The 21714-nt window shown below is 39.4% G+C and overlaps 1 protein-coding gene across 1 annotated transcript in view; it reads right to left on the reverse strand.

The window, feature by feature from the left end:
- Positions 1 to 738: 738 nt before the first annotated feature.
- LOC131760492 (glycine N-phenylacetyltransferase) overlaps positions 739 to 21714 on the reverse strand; it is a 46125-nt gene continuing 25149 nt past the window's right edge. The window contains exons 2-6 of the mRNA XM_067037286.1: positions 12593 to 12688; positions 7032 to 7139; positions 4129 to 4255; positions 2870 to 3041; positions 739 to 1141 (exon numbers count right to left, since the gene is read on the reverse strand). Coding sequence (XP_066893387.1) covers positions 739 to 1141; positions 2870 to 3041; positions 4129 to 4255; positions 7032 to 7139; positions 12593 to 12670 — 888 coding nt within the window. The 5' untranslated portion in view covers positions 12671 to 12688. The remainder of the gene's footprint in view (positions 1142 to 2869; positions 3042 to 4128; positions 4256 to 7031; positions 7140 to 12592; positions 12689 to 21714) is intronic.

Below are 21714 nucleotides of genomic sequence, written 5' to 3' on the forward strand. Positions count from 1 at the left end.
TCCGCGGCACGTGGGATCTTCCCGGACCGGGGCACGAACCCGTGTCCCCTGCATCGGCAGGCGGACTCTCAACCACTGCGCCACCAGGGAAGCCCTGCCACATACATTTTAACAGTTATTGTTAAATAACAGTTTTCTCTTTGCATGTGTATTGTTTCTGGAAAACAAGACGTTAAGTTGTCCTGCTATTGTGATATGACAAGCTGTAGTACTTAAGTTGTCTTGCTCTGCATTCCATGCACACGTTCTAAACAGAGATAGATATGACGGTGCTGGAAAGAAGAATAATGGCGCCACTAGAACAGTGGGTTTCATTGATTCCTTATTGATTATGGATAGTTTCCTTACTAGCCATATGTATTAGTAGAAAATTGTGAACCAGTAAAATAAACCAGACTGAAACAGAAATCCTGCATGATATCACTTATATGTGGGATCTTCAAAAACAAAAAGTTGAACTCACAGAAACACAGAATAGAGTGGTGGTTGCCAGGATTGGAATGTGGAGGAAATAGGAAGTTCCGCTGAACCCAAAGGGAAATTCATGAGTGATTTGGGGGTACGGACTCCGGTGGTTCTGTTGACCACTCGTGCTGCTTCCCCAGAGCCCAAACAACACACACTGCTTTACTGCTGATTACGGTTTATTCTTTCTTTCTTCCCCCCACCCCCCCACCGCCTCAGCATCTCTTGCCAGGTGACCAGCCCACCGAGCACTGTCTTGGGCTCGTGGCTGCTTCACAGAGGCACACAGTTCCACTGGTTCCAATCACAGGGCATGGGGACATGTTGCAGATTGCGACTTATTTTCTGTACGATTTTGTTGGCTCTGTCTGTATGGTTATATACGGGGAAGCCGAGTTTGTCCAGAGCGTGGGAGTGAACAAACAACATATGGGAGACGAGACCCTGGCCCCGGTACTCAGGCAGGGTGGCCCCCATCCGCACCTCTCCCGTCTGGTCCATCAGGGACCAGGACACAGGGGTCCCCTCGGGCCCCAGCAGGCAGAAAGTGGGGAAGGTCCGGATACAGCGCTCGATGAACCGCTGGCTCCTCTCATTGCCACCAAAATGCCAGAACTTATTCACCACGGCAGCGTGGGTAGGATCCAGGGATGAGAGTTTAAACATCTCTTGGTTACTATTGAGAAGAAGGAAGAAGAACAGTCCGTAAATCACACATACTGTGGAGTATTATATTTGTTTGCCCCCAGATTGTCTTCAGACAATGCAAGTGAGAGCACAGGTAAAGGTATAGATTCTGCAACTAGACCGCCGGGATTCATAATCTGGCTAGTTGTGTGATCGCGAGCAGGCAACATAATGTCTCTCTGCCTCCATTTCTTCTTTATAAAGTGGGGATATTAACAGTATCTTCCTCAAATACTGATATAAGAGCAATTACATCATGAGTACCTAGGACTTGTGCCCATAAACAAGAAGAAGTACATAAAAATTAAGTATCGGTCCTTTCAGCAATGCAGTGACTCTCTCCTTAATATGAGGGAATTGATATCACCCCCGTTTTACAGATAATAAAAATGGGTAAACAGAAAATAGGCAGGTGCCCCAAAGCACATGCTAGCAAGCTGTATATAAAGCCAGAGCTTAGAATCATGGAACCTTAGAATGTTCGCATCAGAAGGTCCTTGGTCACTATGGGAACTGAATGAAGTCCAGAGAGGGGGAGTGATGTGGCGTGCAGGTGGCCCCCGAAGTACAGAACACTGAATCTGAAGGCATCTGCAGGCTGTAAAGAGGCTTCGGGGGGCGTCCTAGAAAGAGCCCACCATGTGGAACTAGGAGATCTAGACTCAAGCCCACTATGCCCTTAACCATCCATGGGACCTGAACAAGCTGTTTCACTATCTGAGCCTATTTTCTGTCAGGAAACTAGGGATAATATCTCCTACCTTGTCTATCTCATGGGGTGGACAGGAGAATCAAATGAGATTATAGATGTGCGGGTGCTTTTCAGGCGTCATGTGTGATACAATGTGAATAAAGCTTTTCCAGGTGTATTAACACAGAGAGGGTCACAGGATTGGGCATCTCCAGCTCAAATCTCCACCATCAGTGTTCAGTTCTATGCAGTGTTAGACTGGACATCCGTGGGGGAAAATATATACTTTGTTTAAATTCTTTTCACTGGAAAACTTTTGCTCGGTGAAATGAATTCATTAAATGCGTATGTTTCAAGCATCTGCTATGTGTTCAGTCTGGTTATTGAGGATCTATCAGTGAACAACGTAAAGAAGGTCGCTGCACTTGTGGAGTTGGAAACGTTGTGGGGGAGAGGGTCAAAGAACAAACAGGTCAATACATACACAAACAGGCTGATCTCAGATCATGATAAATGCAATAAAGAATAAAAATTGGGTTTTGCAGTGGAAGACTTATGGGAGGCGGTGGTTTTAGACAGGGTTCTCTGAGAAGAACTCTCTGAGGAAATGACGTTTGAGAGTATCAGTAGCAAGAAAGAGGCAAATATATGAACGTCAGAGGGAAGGACATTGTAGGCAGACAAAGTGCAAACACACGTGTGAATGTATGCGCTCGAGCTGCAGAAAGACGGTCAGAGCTGCTGGTGGAGTTAGCTAGAGGGACAGAAAGAAGTCCAAACGGTGATGGGTTCCAGGTCTTACGGGACCTTGAAAGTCCATAAAGGAGTTTGGTTTTATTAAAAGTGTGCTGAGAAACCTCAATGGCTTCTTGGTGGGTGAATGGACATAACCCACATTACATACTAAAAGCAATCGCCCTGGAAATGGATTGTAGGGAGACAAGAGTCAATATAAGGAGAGAAGTTGCGAGGCTACTTCAATAGTGAAAGATGTGAATAGTGCAGAGTGTCTTTTTTCAAACTCACATGGCTTTGGGTGTGCCATATCCAGCAGGTAAGTTCTTTGTCTCCGGCAGGGAAGGAAGAAGTTTCCTCGCTGTCTCAGACATCACATAGAGAATGCATTGTGTTTGCTTGACCTTGACGAATTTAGTGGTTGCAAGATTCTGTATCACCTCATCCAGACTGGACTGTGAACCTAGAGAGGGATAAAGTTAGGAGAGAAGCAATTGTCCATTTAGATGCTTCATGAAGCTTCCCAACAGAAGCTATGCAGGACATAAAGTCAGACAATGTTGCCTCTGCTTTTGCAAATGACCATGTGACCATGGCCATGTTGCTACCTAAGCATGTTTTCTGTTGTGCAATACAGAGATAATACTAGAAATCCTGACTATAGTACTGTGAAATCAAGGAGAATTGGTATTTAGAAAACAGTAGGCAACCTTGCATGTTCACATACTACATGTCCAGGTATTGGTCTGATACTACATTTAATCCTTACATTAACCTTATGTTTTAGGTAATTTTATTATCTTCATTTTTTTATATGTGAGGGAACTGAATAATAGTTAAGTTACATCGGGCTTCCCTGGTGGTGCAGTGTTTGAGAGTCTGCCTGCCAATGCAGGCGACACGCGTTCGTGTCCCGGTCCGGGAGGATCCCACATGCCGCGGAGCGGCTGGGCCCGTGAGCCATGGCCGCTGAGCCTGCGCGTCAGGAGCCTGTGCTCCACAATGGGAGAGGCCACAGCAGTGAGAGGCCCGCGTACCGCAAAAAAAAAAAAAAAAAAAAAAAAAAAAATAGTTAAGTTACATCACTTGCTCACAAAGCAAGTAACAGGCAGAGCAAGGACGTCACCCAAGGGAGTCTGACTCCAACAACGACAGGTGTTCTTGTGACTGGGGTAGTGCTCTGTGGCACAAGGACTTATCACTCTAATTCTAAGAGTGGAAGGCCAGAGGGGGTACTCTGCTCTCACATCCAATCACCCTGAGGGATCCTGAACATGTCTGAAAAATATATCATGAATCCTCCGGTAATGAGAACTTGAATCACTCACACGTTCTTAAAAGAACCTTAGAGTTTGCAATGTTCGAATTCAACTCCACTGAAGAGATGGTGGCAGCTGATACAGGAAATGAACATCAAGCTGAGTGTCTGGAGTTTGGTAAAAGGAAATAAAAGATTGTAGGGGAATATACTCAGGATAAAAAGTGACCCTACAGGTATATAGATATGAGCAGTCCTAGCAGCCAGCACACATCCCAGATCCCTTACATACTTTGGATCTGCAAATGTTGTTTCCAGTTGATGACGTCTGATGTGCTAAGGGATTCTTGACAGTTCTTGAGGTCCTTAGAATAGATTTGGTAGCTGTTGGTGTAGTGATCAAAGTCATCTGCCATCTCCTGTTTAGTCGGGTAATATAAATAAAGCAAATTGACTATACCCAGTGATTGGAATACTTGTGCTTGGTATTCCATTATACAGTGATGTTTTACAAACCTAAATATTGATATTCTTCTTGATGTACTATCATCATTCGTGAATCATTTACATCATAAGACTAAGTAAAGGATTTAATGAATTATTCCACTTATGAGTAAGAAAAACTTGATGAACTAGGTATTTATATGTTACATTACAATTTCAAATCAGCCAAACACGTACCAGTTTACAAAGCATTCTTCAGTGATTCTTTAATCCTCAGGAGAAGGAAGGAATTTTTGTCAAAGACAAGTTTCCATTGCAAGAATAAATGTTACTCTGTTTCAAAGAGTCTCAGAACAAATGGATTATGAACACAATATTGAAATTGACACAGGTAACTTTGTATTAGAATTCTCACATGTGATAAAGCTATACAGAGTGAAGACACATAATGTCTTTAAAATGTAAACTACAACGCACTTTTTTTTTTTTTTTTTTTTTTTTTTTTGGCGGTACGCGGGCCTCTCACCGTTGTGGCCTCTCCCGTTGCGGAGCACAGGCTCCGGACGCGCAGGCTCAGCGGCCATGGCTCACGGGCCCAGCCGCTCCGCGGCATGTGGGATCTTCCCGGACCGGGGCACGAACCCGTGTCCCCTGCATCGGCAGGTGGACTCTCAACCACTGCGCCATCAGGGAAGCCCCACAATGCACTATTGTTTACAAAATAATTCATATTCCCAACAAAACTGAAATGCAAAATTTGCTCAACAAGATCTCCTCAAAATTAACAAATAAAGGATGAGATTTATTTTGAAGGCAAAGGAAGGAGAGACCAACCACCCAACAAGAGTAGGATAGCTGGAAGCTGTTGCACAGAAATGCCCTCAGCATTAATACCACCAACAATCTCTCTTTTAAAGGTTGCATAAAATGAATATTATTCCATTTTTAGATTTCAATAATTAAATTCTTTATTTTTGTATTCTGTTTAATTTGCTTTTTAAAAGTCACTATACATTTAAATTTTACTTGTAAATAATTTATATCAAAATACTATGAGGTGAATTTTTATTTTATATTTGCAATATGCTTGCAACATATTTATATTTGAAACAGATTAACCACTTAGTTTGAGTGATTTGTAAAAGTCTGGCACTGAAAATATATTCCCAAATACAATAGACATTTCTCCAAATAGACATTTCTCCAAAGAAGATATACAGATTGCCAACAAACACATGAAAGAATGCTCAACATCATTAATCATTAGAGAAATGCAAATCAAAACTACAATGAGATATCATCTCACACCGGTCAGAAGGGCCATCATCAAAAAATCTACAAACAATAAATGCTGGAGAGGGTGTGGAGAAAAGGGAACCCTCTTGCTCTGTTGGTGGGAATGTAAATTGATACAGCCACTATGGAGAACAGTATGGAGGTTCCTTAAAAAACTAAACATAGAACTACCATACGACCCAGCAATCCCAATACTGGGCATATACCCTACGAAAACCATAATTCAAAAAGAGTCATGTACCAAAATGTTCATAGCAGCTCTATTTACAATAGCCAGGACATGGAAGCAACCCAAGTGTCCATCAACAGATGAATGGATAAAGAGGATGTGGCACATATATACAATGGAATATTACTCAGCCATAAAAAGAAATGAAACTGAGTTATTGGTAGTGAGGTGGATAGACCTGGAGTCTGTCATACAGAGTGAAGTAAGTCAGAAGGAGAAAAACAAATACCGTATGCTAACACATATATATGGAATCTAAGGAAAAAAAAAGTCATGAAGAGCCTAGGGGTAGGACGGGAATAAAACACAGACCTACTAGAGCATGGCCTTGAGGATATGGGGAGGGGGAAAGGTAAGCTGTGACAAAGTGAGAGAGTGGCAGGGACATATATACACTACCAAACGTAGGGTGGATAGCTAGTGGGAAGCAGCCACATAGAACAGGGAGATCAGCTAGGTGGTTTGTGACCACCTAGAGGGGTGGGATAGGGAGGGTGGGAGTGAGAGAGACGCAAGAGGGAAGAGATATGGGAACATATGTATATGTATAACTGATTCACTTTGTTGTAAAGCAGAAACTAACACACCATTGTAAAGCAATTATACTCCAATAAAGATATTAAAAAATAATAATAAACACAAAACAAAACAAAAAAACTTCTTTTTATTTTAAAGACTTCTTTTTGTGATAATAAAAATACTTTCTAATAAAACAGATAAATGTTTCCTAAAAAAAAATAAAAGTCTGGTACTGAAAATATATTCCCAAATACAAGCATTGTAATTTGTTCTTCATATTTTCTTAACATTATTCATGTTTAACTTCACATATTTTGGGGTGTTATTTTCTCTGCTTAGAATGCAATCTCTGCTCTTGTCAACCTGTCAAAAACCTATTATTCTTCAAAATTCAGTTTTGGTGAAATGTCTGTTATGAAGGCTCTCTGATCCTCTCCCTGCATCCCCTGACATCTACAGTTTAAATCATCTCTTGGTCAGTGCTACTTCTGTATCTCGTATGTTTTTGTACATTTTCAAAGCATGATGTAATTTATCTTCTTGTCTGTGTTTCCCTCCAGGCTGTGAAGTTCTTGAGGACAGGGACTTGTTCACTATCACTGCAATTCATTTTGGTATCCCCAGGGTCTACCACATTGCAAGGTACATGGAAGGTTCATAGCAAATAAAAACATAGATGCAAATTCATTCCACATCTGACACCTTACCTGCTCCTGAGGGCGGATAACCACTGTATTAAAATCAGGCCACCTGTCCACCAGGGCCTTTAGCTTGAAAGGGTTTCCCTGATTCATGTGGAAGACAGTCCCGTAAACCTGTAGTATCCGAACAAAGTGAGAGGGTCAGCTTATTAGGAAGGGATGGCAAAGTGCCTTGCGTTTGATCAGTTCAAAATTTGTTTCTATGAAATGAGGGTAAGTACCTAATAGGGCATTCAGTTCAATCTTCAGGTTCTACTAGGTCCTAGATTTGGGCGTCAAACAATGAAAATATTATATGAATATATTTTAAAATCCAGATAAAATGAATAATTTAAAGATCATCTACTATCGGGCTTCCCTGGTGGCGCAGTGGTTGAGAATCCACCTGCCGATGCAGGAGACACGGGTTCGTGCCCTGGTCCGGGAAGATCCCACATGCAGCGGAGCAACTGAGCCCGTGCGCCATGGCCGCTGAGCCTGTGCGTCCGGAGCCTGTGCTCCACAATGGGAGAGGCCACAACAGTGAGAGGCCCGCATACCGCAAAAAAAAAAAAAAAATCATCTACTATCACATTGCAGAATTTAGTGTTCTCTTTTCATTTTTTTCCATTTATTTACACATAGTTTTTAAACATGAAATTACCTAATACATATTAATTTAACATCTATTCCCCCCATAGGTGCACATTCACACTATACTATGAGCATATTTCCATGTCAGTAAACACAAATCTACATAGTCCTTTGTAACGACAGCATAATAGCCATTATATGGAAGGACTCTAATTCAATTTTACTATCTTTTATTGCTTGTCATTTTAGTGTTTTCTAATTTTTAACAGTTTTTTCTTCAATGAACATTTTTTTTGCATAAATCTTTGCAAATATGCCTGATATTACAAATTCTAGAAGGGGAATTTCTGGATCAAACGTCAACTGCAGTTTAAAGATTTTCTTTCTTACACACATCTCCAAATTACCTTCCAGAAAGGTTAAATGAACTCCTGCCTACTTAATAAGTAGAGACAGAACATAGTATTAAGAACACAAGCTTTGGTGACCAAGGTCCAAGAACATCACATATTGGGCAATCTGTTTAATCTTTACTGCAAGCATCGGTTCAAACATTGGTGCCCTCAAAACACCGAAGAGGCTGAGAAAGAGAGATTCTCCAAACTAGAATGGACCCTGTGGTTGTGGGGAGGGGAAAAACAGTAGTACATACTAGGGCAGACGTCAGGACCTAAATGCATTAGAAACATGATGCCTCAGCAGATGGTGTGGAAGGATGCCAAAGACCAGGGACCAATGGAATGGTGAACATTTCAGTGACCAAGGCCCACACCTCACCCTGTGCCTCCCTACCTTTGCCATGAAATGTTCATGTCAGACTAAGGGGAGAGAAGAAGAGGCAAACTTTGACTTTACTGTTTTTTTATAAAATTATTAAATTTCTGGGGCTTCCCTGGTGGCGCAGTGGTTGAGAGTCCGCCTGCCGATGCGGGGGACGCGGGTTCGTGCCCCGGTCCGGGAAGATCCCACATGCCGCGGAGCGGCTGGGCCCGTGAGCCATGGCCACTGAGCCTGTGCGTCCGGAGCCTGTGCTCCGCAATGGGAGAGGCCACAGCAGTGAGAGGCCCGCGTACAAAAAAAAAAAAAAAAAAATTATTAAATTTCTGCCATCAGCAGGGGCTCAATATAGAAATTAAATGCAGTTTTAGGGAAAATAAAAAGTAATAAAAATACATTTTTTAAACATTGGAGCTAGGAACCAGTGACATTTATATATCACATTTCTGTGCACATGGTAGCAACTCTATGCCAGAGCACAGTGATGCAGGCAGCCACGACAAATCGAATGAATTGGAGTTAACATGTGAGATAAACCTGTTTATAATAGTTTCCACTGCTTTGAGAAAGAGATGGGCTGTCCTTAGGCCATGATACACAAATTTTTCTCTCACTTGAGACTTTAGTGAGTATTGAATGAGAATGAGTTTTAGGTCATACATTTGTTACAAGAACCGTTCCTACAAATATTCTATATTTCTGCTTATGGGAAAAAACTATGTCGTCAAAGAATCAACTGAGTAGAGAGGAAAAGAACCATATTTACTCATTAAAACCAAGGATCTCATATTGTGGGTTACTTTGCCTCACAAGAGAGTTGGCTAAGGCTAGTAGTGCCAAGAATTTTCTCCAAAAAGTTGGGATCCACGTAACACAAGAAGTAAATAACAATTCAAACATCAGAGATCTACCCTATAGAGATGGAAGAAAACATTTTAACCTGGAAAACTTTTCAAAGCAGCCACTCAAGATAAAAATATCTCAGTCCACAGAGCACCTAACTGATTTAGTAACTCCCCCTCCTGAAAAAAATACCAAAGACTTTTGAGTTAGACTCTTGAGTTCATGTTGCGCACTTTGTGTAGTTCCTGATATTTGGTAAGTGTTCCAGAAGTGTTGGATATAGATTTTATCATATTTTATTTAATCCTCCCAACAGCTCTGCAAGGTAATCATAACCCTCTTTAAGGTTGAGGAATGTCTACTGAGAGTATTTACTTTCCGGTTTTACTCATTTTACATGCAAGAGCACTGAGACTTAGAGATGTTTAATTTTTGCAGTGTTACCCAGAAAACAATGAATTTGTGGAGTCAGAACGGTCTGACTCCTGACCTTGTTCCTCTCGACAGTTCCCTACCCTACCTCAGTCAGAGGATCTGTGTCTCTGGGCTACACTCAGCACTCATGGCTGAGTCTACACATGATCCCTATACAAGGTGTCAGAGCACCAGAAAAGGGTAAAAAAGGGTGTAATATGATGCTATTCCTTCCAGGTTTCCCATCAGCATGATCAGTGTAATTAACTGTATGGAATTATACATGATATTCATGCTGCCCTGAGAAGTTCAGAGCTGTGATTCATCAATAAAAGAAAATGAGATTTATTTTAGAGACAAACCTTGTAAATTAACAGTTTATACCTAAGGTTTTTTGTTGTCTCTTGTGTTTTTTTGGGGGGGTGCTTATAAAGTTATTGATTTTTAATTTTTAATTCCAGTTGTTCATTGCTAGCACATAGAAAAACCATTTTTGTATTATGTATAGTCACCTTAAAGCATTTGCTAAACTTATATGTCTAGGAGCTTTTTAGGGTTGCTTTTTGGTAGATTCCTTAGGATTTTTTACATTACACATACCATCTGTGACTCATACCATCTGTGAATAAACACTAATTTATTTCTTTCCAATACATATGTCTTTTATTTCTTTTTCCAGCCTTATTGTACTGGCTAGGATATCCAGTACCATGTTGAATAGAAGTGTGAGAATGAATATCCTTGCCTTGTTACCGATCTTAGGAGGAACATTCACTCTTTCACTATTTAGTATGATAATAGATGTAGATTTTTCCAGTATGCTTTTTATCAGGTTGAAGAAATTCCTTCTATTCCTAGTTTGCTGAGAGTTTTATTTCTATGAGGAATATTACATTTTATCAAACATTTTTTTCTGCATCTATTGAGAGAAGATCATATGGCTTTTCTTTTTTAGTCTGTTGATATGGTGAATTACATTGATTGATTTTTGAATGTTGAACCTGCCTTGCATTTCCAAGATAAACTCCCCTTGGTTATAGTGTATTATCCTTTCGATATATTGATGGATTTGACTTGATAGTATTGTGTTGAGGGTAATCTCTGTTCACAAGGGATGTTGTTCTGTAGTTTTCATTTCTTGTACCCACTTCTGATTTTGGTATCAGGGTAATTCTAGACTCATAAAATGATTTGGGAAGTGTTTTATTCTCTGCTCTATTCTGCAAGAGTTTGTGTAGAAGGGGTATTATGTTTTCCTTACATGTGTAGTAGAAATTGCCACTGACACCATCTGGGCATGGAGTTTTCTTTGTTGGAATGTTTTAAATTACGAAATCAATTTCTCCAATAGATATAGGACAATATAGTTTGCATTTTTCTTCTTCAGTGACCTTTGGTAATTTGTGCTTTTCACAGAACATACACTGTGAAATTTATGAGCTCAGTATTGAAAGTAGTGTATCCTAATATCTTTATATTGTCTATTGTGTTTGTAGTAATGCTCCCTGTTCTATTCCTGATATTTATAATTTGTGTCTTCTATTTCTTGGTCAGTTTGGTTAGAACTTTACCAACATTATTGATTATTTTCACTGAACCAGAGTCTAGATTTATTGATTTTCTTGTTTTTCTCCTCTCAAATTTATTGATTTCAGTTCTTATCTTTTATAATTTTCTAATTGTGTTTGCTTTGAGGTTAATTTACTCTTTTTTTCTAGTTTTTAAGGTAGAAACTTAAAACATTGATTTGAGACCATTATTCTTTTTTACTATAAGCACTTAATGCTATCTATTTCCCAGTTATCACTGCTTTAGTTGCATCCCAAAACTTTTCAAAAGTTGTATTTTTATTTTCATTCAACTAAAATATTTTCTAATTTTCCTTGTGATTTTTAAGCATGATTTATTTAGAAGTGTATAATTTCTAGAAACTCAGGTATTTCCCAGACACCTTTCAGGTTTTTTTAAATTTTGAGATTAATTCTATATTGTTCAAGGACATGCTTGGTATGATTTCAATTATTCTAAAATTTTTAAAATTATGGTCTACTTTGGTAAATGTTCCATGTGCACTTGAAAATAATATGTACTCTGCTGTGGCTGTAGGAAGTGTTCTATAAATGCCAATTAGTTCAAGCTGGTTCATTGTATTTCATATGTAATAAGTTCACATATATTTATAGGTTTTCTGCCTATTCTACAAATTGCTGAGAGAGGAATGTTGAAGTCTTTATACCTGTGTGTTTCCCTATTTCTTTTTTCAGTTCTATCAGTTTTTGTCTCAGGTACTTTGAGCCCTTGTTGTTGGGTGTATACATTTCAGCCTTTCTTATGTCTCCTTGATGAATTAATGCCTTTATCATAATGCAGTGGCACTCTTTAGCAATAGCCTAGTCCCTTTGCAACATATATTATTGCAAGAAAAAACACTTCTCTGTGGTATAAGATCACTTCTTAAACACAATTTCTGTCTCATCCCAAGTTAAACATAATAATCCTTTGGGGTTTGACAAAACAGAAATTGACCAATTATTAATTACAAAGAAGAATCATAATGGTTAAATTTTCATCAGGCACTTGATTGTTTGGGAAGAATAAATTACACATTAACTTTGCCAGTTCTGGACAAACTTCCAGTGTTATATAACATAAGAGTTCAAAGGGCACAAGGGAAAGTTTTTGGGTCATCACACAGCAAAGAACATAGTGGATTCAAATCATAGCATTGCCACTCACTATTGCTGTGATCTTGGTCAAGTCATATAACTGAGCCTCCGTTTCCTCTTTGGTTCTACAGACATGATGCACCTGCCTTGCAGAGAGATGATGTAAACTAAATGAGATGCAAGATGAGTGAGTGTCTGGAACAGAGTAGGTGCTCGGTGAATGCTTGTTCTCTTTCCCACCTTTTTCTGAGGCTGTTGCTAGTCCTTTTTTCCCTAAGAATGTTCCACTCTCACCTTTAAGGACTCAGGGAGGCTCTTCCTCAATGATTTCTCTAACATCTGCAGCAGTTGTGGGCCTTGTAAGTGGAACATCTTGGCAGGTACCTTAATCTAAAAAGAGGATCAAAAGCCAAGGGATGAGAAGTGCTGCAAGACATACAAAGACACCTAAGCCCTGTTATCCTGGAAAACAGCAATTGCTAAGGAAACCTCTCCATCCCCTTTGTGTTTTTGAAATGTCTTCCTGCAAAGAACTGTCCTTCTTCCGTTTGGCTGAGTAAGACTCACCATGTCCCCCGGTTACCTATGACAAGGCCAGTTACTAAGCCTTCAAATTCCCAATCTTCAACAAATGAACAGCTCATACAACTCAACATCAACCCCACCCCCAAGCAACCCAATTAAAAAATGGGCAGAAGAACTGGTTTCTTTGTAGCCCTGTTTACTCTTCCTTCATAAATGGTTAGCTTGACTGTTTATCCCCACTGAACCATCAGAACAAAGTGTTCTGATGTCTTAACAAAAGTTATCGGCTTGAGCGCACATTAATCAAGCTTCTCTCCTCCACACAGGGCTCTGCACTGTGACCTACCCTCAGCCAGAGCCAACACTGGCATTCAGAATGATCCTCCATGAACCTTGCTTACTCCTTTCCATAAAAGAATAACCATCTCCTGCCTGACCTTTCAGGTGTTTGTAGATGTTATGGTCTAAGAGTTCTCCTGTTGAAATAACACCCTGTTTCTATTACAGCACTCCTTTTCCCCACTCTTGAAATAATCCTTTCAAATAAAGGCTCTCCTTCCCAAAGTCTGGCCTTGATTTTTATTCAACGGTATCTTAGTATGGCTTCATTATAATTGATACAGACTTTTGTGATTAGCCTGGAAACCTAAGTATTGATTTATTCAGCCATGCAGTCATTCACTTATGCAATCGCTCAATAAATATTTATTGAGAACGCACTGTCATCTCAACAAACGTGGTGAGTGTCACCTCAGCTAGCTGAACTACATTTCTCAGAATTCCCTTCTCTACACATTTCCACTTAGGGTGGGCCACAGAGAGATTCCTAAGGGGGGCCTGGAGGGCAGAATTGAAGCAGCAGGCATTTTGCAGCTAACCTCACGACCCAAGGTAGGGGCTGCGCTGGCAAGTGCTTCACTCTCCCCAGGTCTGCCTTCAGCTTGTCTGTCACCTGGGCCAGGTGTGGGTGTTTAGCTCCTTAACAAAGGAACCTGGCCTCTGCGGAACACCCATTCTACCAAGGTCAGGGTCAGTAGGACTGACAAAGTTTCTCCGGCCCCGTGAGCCTCAGCTTATACGGTGGGTTTCAGCTTGTTCTTTCTCCCTCTCACGTTCCTTTCCCAGCTACCTTCCCTGTGTACTTCCGTCTTCAGCACCAGGTGGGAAGAAACAGCCTTACAGAAACTGCTGAACTAGTCCACACAATTGCATAAGGTCGAATCCCTGTAACAAATCTACTTTTCCGCTTGGACCCTGACTGATACACTTAATTTTGATCAACTAACTCTCTGAGCAACTGTGAGCTTAGACTTCCTGTCGTTTAAGCACTCATAATCTGATAAGGAAAATAAAACACGTACACAACTAACATATGCCCCATAGAAAAAGCTAACTTATCCCATAAATATGCAATTACAATGCTATAGAATTCATGACATTTTGAAGCAGCCATTTTGATATGCTTTAAAATATAAATTATTCTTCTCATTTTTATTACCAAATGATATTGAAAATGAATTCAATCACCCTATCCCCAATCCTCACCTCTTCTTTTTTTTTGTTGTTTTGTTTTGTTTTTTTGCGGTATGCGGGCTTCTCACTGTTGTGGCTTCTCCCGTTGCGGAGCACAGGCTCCGGACGCGCAGGCCTAGCGGCCATGGCTCACGGGCTTAGTTGCTCCGCGGCATGTGGGATCTTCCCGGACCAGGGCACGAACCCATGTCTCCTGCATTGGCAGGCGGATTCTCAACCACTGCGCCACCAGGGAAGCCCCCCCCCTCACCTCTTCTTGAGCCTTATCCCATCCCTAAACCTAAGAGTCTGATGTGTATAGTATATATTACTAGGTAATATAAAGCAGCATTTCTACATTTTGACTCACTGTATGAAATTAGGATTATCAGAAGAATTGGATCATAACATGCTGACTAAAAATGTAGACAGAAGACTGTGGCAAATCAAATGTTCTGCCTAAGGCCTACGAGATTCACAAAAGACAGAGAATACTTCTCAGTGGAAGCTTATAGCGTTCTTAAAGGAGATTGCACTAGAACTGGCCATTGAAGAGAGGATGGTGTTAGATGTCAGCTGCCATATTCCTGGGAATGACTGGCTAACTCTTTCTGATAAGAACTATGGAGAAAGTTCTTGTTAGACTCAAAATGGCATTAAGCTTGGAATATGCAAAACCCTGTAGACATTAGGAGAAAGTCACTGTTGTTTAAACTCATTTATTTACCTATGTTCCTGACTGTTCTTTTAAAGGTCATCCCTGGTCTATTTTTGATATCCATGAATTTAGCTTATCAATGCTGGGAAACTGACTTCAGCTGGTTTCTTCTCTACTTACTTTGGCTTCCCAACTCTCTGGTCACTGTGTTCAGGGCCTGCTCCTCTTCAGCTCAACCCTTTGGGAACACTGGTACTTTGGGATGAGCAGGTAGAATCTGTACTTGGAGAAATGGTACTAGTGTCTACTGGCAGTCCTGCTCCAGTTACCAAAGACTTCTTTTCATTTTTTGATCCTGCTGTTTCAACATGTTGGAGAATCTTGGACAAATTAATGTTTTGATTTTTCATACGTGTTCCCTTTTACCTAGATTTTTTGTCGGTTATCTGGGGAGAAAAATAGTCCCTTCATTTAACCAGGAGGTCCCTTCATGATTTGAGGGGAGGAGAGTCTTGACCAGAACCACTAAGGGAGTGGTTATCTCTCTTTTCTCCCCACCTTTATTGAGATATGATTGACATATAATGTTGTGTAAGTTTAAGGTATACAATGTGATGATTTGATACATATGTACATTTGCAAAATGATTACCACAATAAGGTTAGTTATCACCTCCATCACATCACATATTTCTTTTTGCACTGTTGTGAGAACATTTAAGATCTACTCCTTAGCAACTTCCAAGTACATAATACGGCACTGTTAATTATAGTCACCATGCTACACACCAGGTCTCCAGAAATTATCTCATAAATGGAAGTTTGTACACTTTGACCAACACCTTTGCATCTCCTCCAACCCCTGGTCACTTGCAACCACCATTCTTCTCTGTTTCTATCAGTTTGGGTTTTTTCAGATTCCACATGTAACTGAGATCATAGCGTATTTGTCTTAATCTATCTGACTTTTTTCACTTAGCATAATGCTCTCAAGTTATCCATGTCACAAATGGCAGAATTTTCTTCTTTCTCATGACTGAATAATATTCCAATGTATAGATATACCACAACTTATTTATCCATTCATCCATCTATGGACACTTAGATTGTTTCCATGTCTTGGCTATTGTGAATAATCCTGCAATGAACATGGGGGTGCAGATGTCTCCTCAAGATAGTGATTTAATTTCCTTCAGATATGTACCCAGAAGTGGGGTTACTGGATCATATGGTAGTTCTATTTATAATTTTTATAGGAACCTCCATACTATTTCCATAGTGACTGCACCAATTCATAATCCCACCAACAGTGCATTAGGGTTCCCTGTTCTCCACATCTTCAACAACACTTATGTCTTGTCTGCTTGATAATAGCCATTTAAACAGGTGTGAGGTATTATCTTATTGTGATTTTGTTTCGAGCATCTTTTCATGTACCTATTGGCCATTTGTATGTCTTCTTGGGAAAAAGGTCTTTTCAGGGCTTCTTTGCTCATTTTTAAACAGGATTAAATATATATACAATATATATATTTTGCTCTTGACTCATATGTGTTCTTTACATATTTTGGATATTAACCCCTTATTGGTTTGCAAATATTTTCTCCCATTCCATAGGTTGTTCATTTTGTTGATTGTTCTTTTTCTCTCCATAAGCTTTTTATTTTGATATATTCCCACTTTATTTTTTTGTTTTCGTTGCTTGTGCTTCTGTTGTCATATCCAAAAGCTCATTGCCAAGACCAAGGTCAAGTTTTTTCCCCCATGTTTTCTTCTAGGAGTTTTATGAATTCAAGTCTTAATACATTTAAGTCTTTAACCCATTTTAAGTTAATTTTTAAAGTGTTGTTTGTATCTTGACTGTAGCTGCTGTGGGCAGTCACTGGGACTGGTAAGACTCACTTAAGTCCTGTAATTGATTTTTTTTCTTTTTTACTATCAAGGTAAAGTCTATTAGTCTCCTCTGTTGTCCTTCTATTCCCCACAAGACCATAGAATATTTCTTTAACTCAGTATCTGATTTAACAACTCCTGCCTTTCTTCATTTTATTTATGCTCTACTTCCAGAAGACCTTCTAAATGCAGCTTTTGCTCCCGTTTCAAAGTCTTACTCAAATTTCAGTTTTCCCCCTATTGACTCCCTCTATTTCCTCAATCCAAACAAACAAATCACTCTCTTTTCTGCACTCCCCTAAATTATGTACATATTTCAATCACACGACTTGTTACAGTAAATTGTATTTTGTCTTCTAGATTATCAGTCTTCTGGGCAGGGCCTCAAATGATTTATTTTATTATTCTCAATGTTTATTACACACAGTGAGGACTCAATGTCTGTTTAGTGATTGAATATACTATGTATTTGTATCAACATAATCGATTTAATCACTCTGCTTACCAAGGGGGAAATGACTCCTTCATTCATTCAACAAGTACTTGCAGAAGGCCAACTATGTTCTGGGCATGGGAATTTCTACTAGTTGCTCCTTTGAAAACAGGCTCAGGCCAGAATAGAAGTACCTGTGCCATATCTTGGAAAGTATCAAGACAGTAGTAGACATGTATCATTTCTAAAGACTAATCAGACATTAGAGAGGAGCATTTCACAAAAAGATTACATGAAAATATGAGACGTTCAATTTGATGCCAGATTACTGGGGATATTAAAGTATCAACAAGCACATTTGGGAGAACTTTCTGCACATGTATGCACACACACACTGAAAACACAAATATGGTGTTCAGTAAATGTAGTTGACTAAAACTGAGGAGACTCATTTTAGTGGGTTACCAGCATTGATAGTGGGCAAAGTCCTATAGAGCACACTTTGAAACCTTTAACAAAGCCATTCCAGTACTGGGAATTTATTCAAAGAAAACAATTCAAATGAAGAAAAATACTCTGAAAAAGTTTGTAAAGCAATACAATATTAAGTAACAAGGAAGTATTGGACACAATCTCAGTGTCTGTCTATAATTTACATAAATTATGATCTATCATTATTTTACTACTCTAAAACCCATTAACATAAAAGTTATGATATATATGTTGTCATATGAGAGAGTCTTAAAGATGAACATGAAAAGGATAAAAACGACAGTGCAAAAATTCTAACTAGCTATAAAGTCTTTTTCTGTGCATATTTACATAAATCATGTAAAGATAAAAAATTAGAAGGAAACACCAAATATAGGGGCATTACAGCTGAGATTTTTTTAAACTACATTCTTTTTTATGGTTTTAAATTCATATTTAATATCACCTGTATTATAATTCTTTCACTAGAATCTACCTTGTCTCTTTGACACTTTAAGCAGGGCACTTAATTTCCCTGGCCATCATTTATCCAAGGGGGAAAAAAATCTGACTATGTAACTTAGTATGTTACTAGAGGATTAAACAAGATCATATTTGCAGAGTATGTCAACAATCTCTGTTATATACTGAGACCTGAACCAGCCTATTCCTTCCCAGATACTATCACATTTTCTATCACCCATCTACCAATGGCAAGCTCCCAAATTGCTCCACATTTATGAATTCAGAATAAAAGCCTGTCTTTATCCAGTGCAAAACTTCTCATAGAATTAGGATACTGCGCGTACACACAGTAGATGCCTGATACCGGTTTCTCAAAGGGAACAGCTTCCTTTTCATCTGGCATAATTCTCAACACAGATGAGCTCAGAAATTCTTATCCACATCCAACAGTAGCATTTTGATTCATGCCACTTCAGTGCAGAAACAGAAGGAGATGAGTCTGAGAGCAATGATCCTTTGTTCTCACCTGCAAAGCTGTCTTCTCATTCAATCTCTGCAGAGGTCCTCAGAAAAAAAGAGGCGGCCGATTTTTCCAGAAGATGAAATATGTCTTCTGGGTATAGTGGTCTTGAAAAGTGTACTTTAACCTGTTTGATCCAAAAACTGCTGAGCTGAGGTTCGTAATAGAATTCATGCCACCAAGCTGCATGCCTGTCGGTAGAGTGCGAGATGGAGTCCCTCCCTCCGGGTCCCATTTTCAGGGACATGGCTCTGTAACATTGAGACATTGGCAGAGTGCCTCCTGAGGCTCTTTTTCCAGAAGGCTGGGCTGCTTTCTGGTCCTAAAGGTCCTGCCAACACTCAGCAACTCTGATCTGTGAAACCAGCTGGCTAAGAACTGGGAGGCAGGTGGATCACTACAAGAAATACCTATTTCCTTCTCTCCCCTTTCATAAATACCTGCAGCAAAAGCAAGGGACAACTATTGTTTAGATTTGTTGTATAAATCAGAGCTCTTTTTTTTTAACCATAAGTAAAGAAATTACTTGGACAGACCAAAGGGTTTAGAATTCTCCCCCTTAGAATAAGCTCAGTAAACCTCAAACAGAATAAACAGAAGGAACACCACACCCGGGCATATATTTAAACTACTGAGAACCCCATTTAAAGAGATAACCTTAAAAGTAGCCAGAGAAAAAGTATTTTATACATAAGGGAATAAAAATACAAATAATGGCTGACTTTTAGAAGTTATGGAGAAAGGTCTAGAAGATAATGTCACCATGTCCAAGCTCGTATCGCTCACAGCACGATAGGGCAATAAATCGAGAGACAAGTTGTTGGGGCAAGGAATAGAAACTTTATTTGGAAAGCCAACAAACCAAAAAATAGTGGACTTGTGTCCCAAAGAACCATCTTGCCTGAGTTAGAATTCAGGCTTCTTTTATACTAAAAGGGGAGGGACTAAAGCCAAACATTTCCTGGTTCCCATCAGCCTATGGAGAGGATGTGTTAATTTCTTCCTCCCTGCAGTCATTCACAGGTGGGCCTGGTCGGGATGTTTCCTGTGAGCTAAACAAAGGTATTTTAGCTTAATGTTAATTACCTGAGAAGCAGGGTTCCCAGAGAGGGGCCATTATGTGTAATTTAAGCTTATAGGCAACATCCCTTTAGTGATTAACTTGTAATAGAATACAAAGGTTCTTTCCTATTACAATAAAATAACATTTTAAAAATGCTGAAAGAAAAATAACTCTCAACCTAAAATTCCATATCAAGCAAAATATCCTTTCAAAATGGAGGCAAAATATAAACATTTTCAGATAAACAATGCACATCTGCCCTACAAGAAAAAAAAAGTCTGTAGGCCAAAAGGAAATTAAATTCAATGACATTTTTGGAACTGCAGTTAGAAAGGGAGACCATTGAAAATATTAAGTGGTTTAAACCTATGTTTCTTTTCTTAAATTCCTTCAAAACAATTGACTATTTTAAATCCAAATATAATAACTGTATACCACAGAGTTATAGCAAATATAGAAGAAAATTATTTACCAATAGCACAAAGGGGGGAGGCAAATGAAATTATGTTTGTTATTACATTGTATGTGAAATGGAGTAATATTAATTCAAGATAAAATATGATAAGTTAAGAATTCATATTCGTAATTATTAGAGAACCACTGGTCTGAGCTATCAGAGCATGACATTCTCCTGGAAAGTGTAAGTCTGGGTGGAATTTCTCTTTGTGTATCTCTTGCATGTTAACAAGACCCTGTACTGGCAGCCAAATCAATCATAAAGAGAACCAACCTTAGGATGAAGCCAATGGTGATCAAAGAAAGAAAAAGAACCTGGTTCCTTTATGACATCGTTGGGCTTCCTTATAGGCACCAACCTCAAGCCTGGTCCACATTTGGACTCTCAATTTGATGAGATAACAAATTTCCTTATCACTACAGCCATTTTGAATCAGGGCTTTTTTTTTTTTTTTTCTTACTTTAAGCCAAAAGCACCCAAACTAATATACCATGTGACTATATCATGGAATCATTTAAATTGTGTTTATCAAAAGACTTTAATAGTATGGGAGGGCTTCCCTGGTGGCACAGAGGTTAAAAGTCTGCCTGCCAATGCAAGGGACACAGGTTTGTGCCCTGGTCCGGGAAGAGCCCACATGCCGCGGAGCAACTAAGCCCGTGAGCCACAACTACTGAGCCTGTGCCCTAGAGCCCACGAGCCACACCTGCTGAGCCCATGTGCCACAACTACCGAAACCCACGCACCTAGAGCCTGTGCTCCACAACAGGAGAAGCCACTGCAATGAGAAGCCCGTGCACCGCAGTGCAGAGTAACCCCCACTTGCCACAACTAGAGAAAGCCCAGGTGCAGCAACAAAAACCCAATACAGCCAAAAATAAATAAAAATTTTAAAAAATAATAAATTAATTAATTTTAAAAATAGTATGGGAAATATGTACATCATAACAGTAAGTATAAAAACATTGAATACAAAATGTTAATGCTTTTCCTTCAAGGGTTAGATACCAAGGGATCTAATATTATTTCATAAGCTTCTAATATACACCAGACACCGTGCATGTTAGGATGTATTCTTTTTTTACTTTATCTTCCCAACTACTCCATGAAGTTTCATTCATTCATTTATTATTTATTTATTCATTATTTACATTCATTCATCAAGTGGGTATTGACTGATAAGCCCCTAGCTAGGGACTAACATTTTAATATGTTCTTTGACTTCATGGAATTTACTTTCCAGTGTTGAGGAGGAGGCATGCATCTTACAAGTAACTGTACAAATATTTAACGGCATTTGGGATGAGTTGTGTGAAGGAGATATACAGAGTTTTAAGAGAACATGCATCAGGAGCAATGGATCTAGCTAGGGTGTTAGTGGTGGATGAGTCGTGGAAAATTTCCCTTTGGGAGTCATTCT

This window comes from Kogia breviceps, chromosome 7 (genome assembly GCF_026419965.1).
Source record: "Kogia breviceps isolate mKogBre1 chromosome 7, mKogBre1 haplotype 1, whole genome shotgun sequence".
In the NCBI taxonomy this organism is placed as follows: domain Eukaryota; kingdom Metazoa; phylum Chordata; class Mammalia; order Artiodactyla; family Physeteridae; genus Kogia; species Kogia breviceps.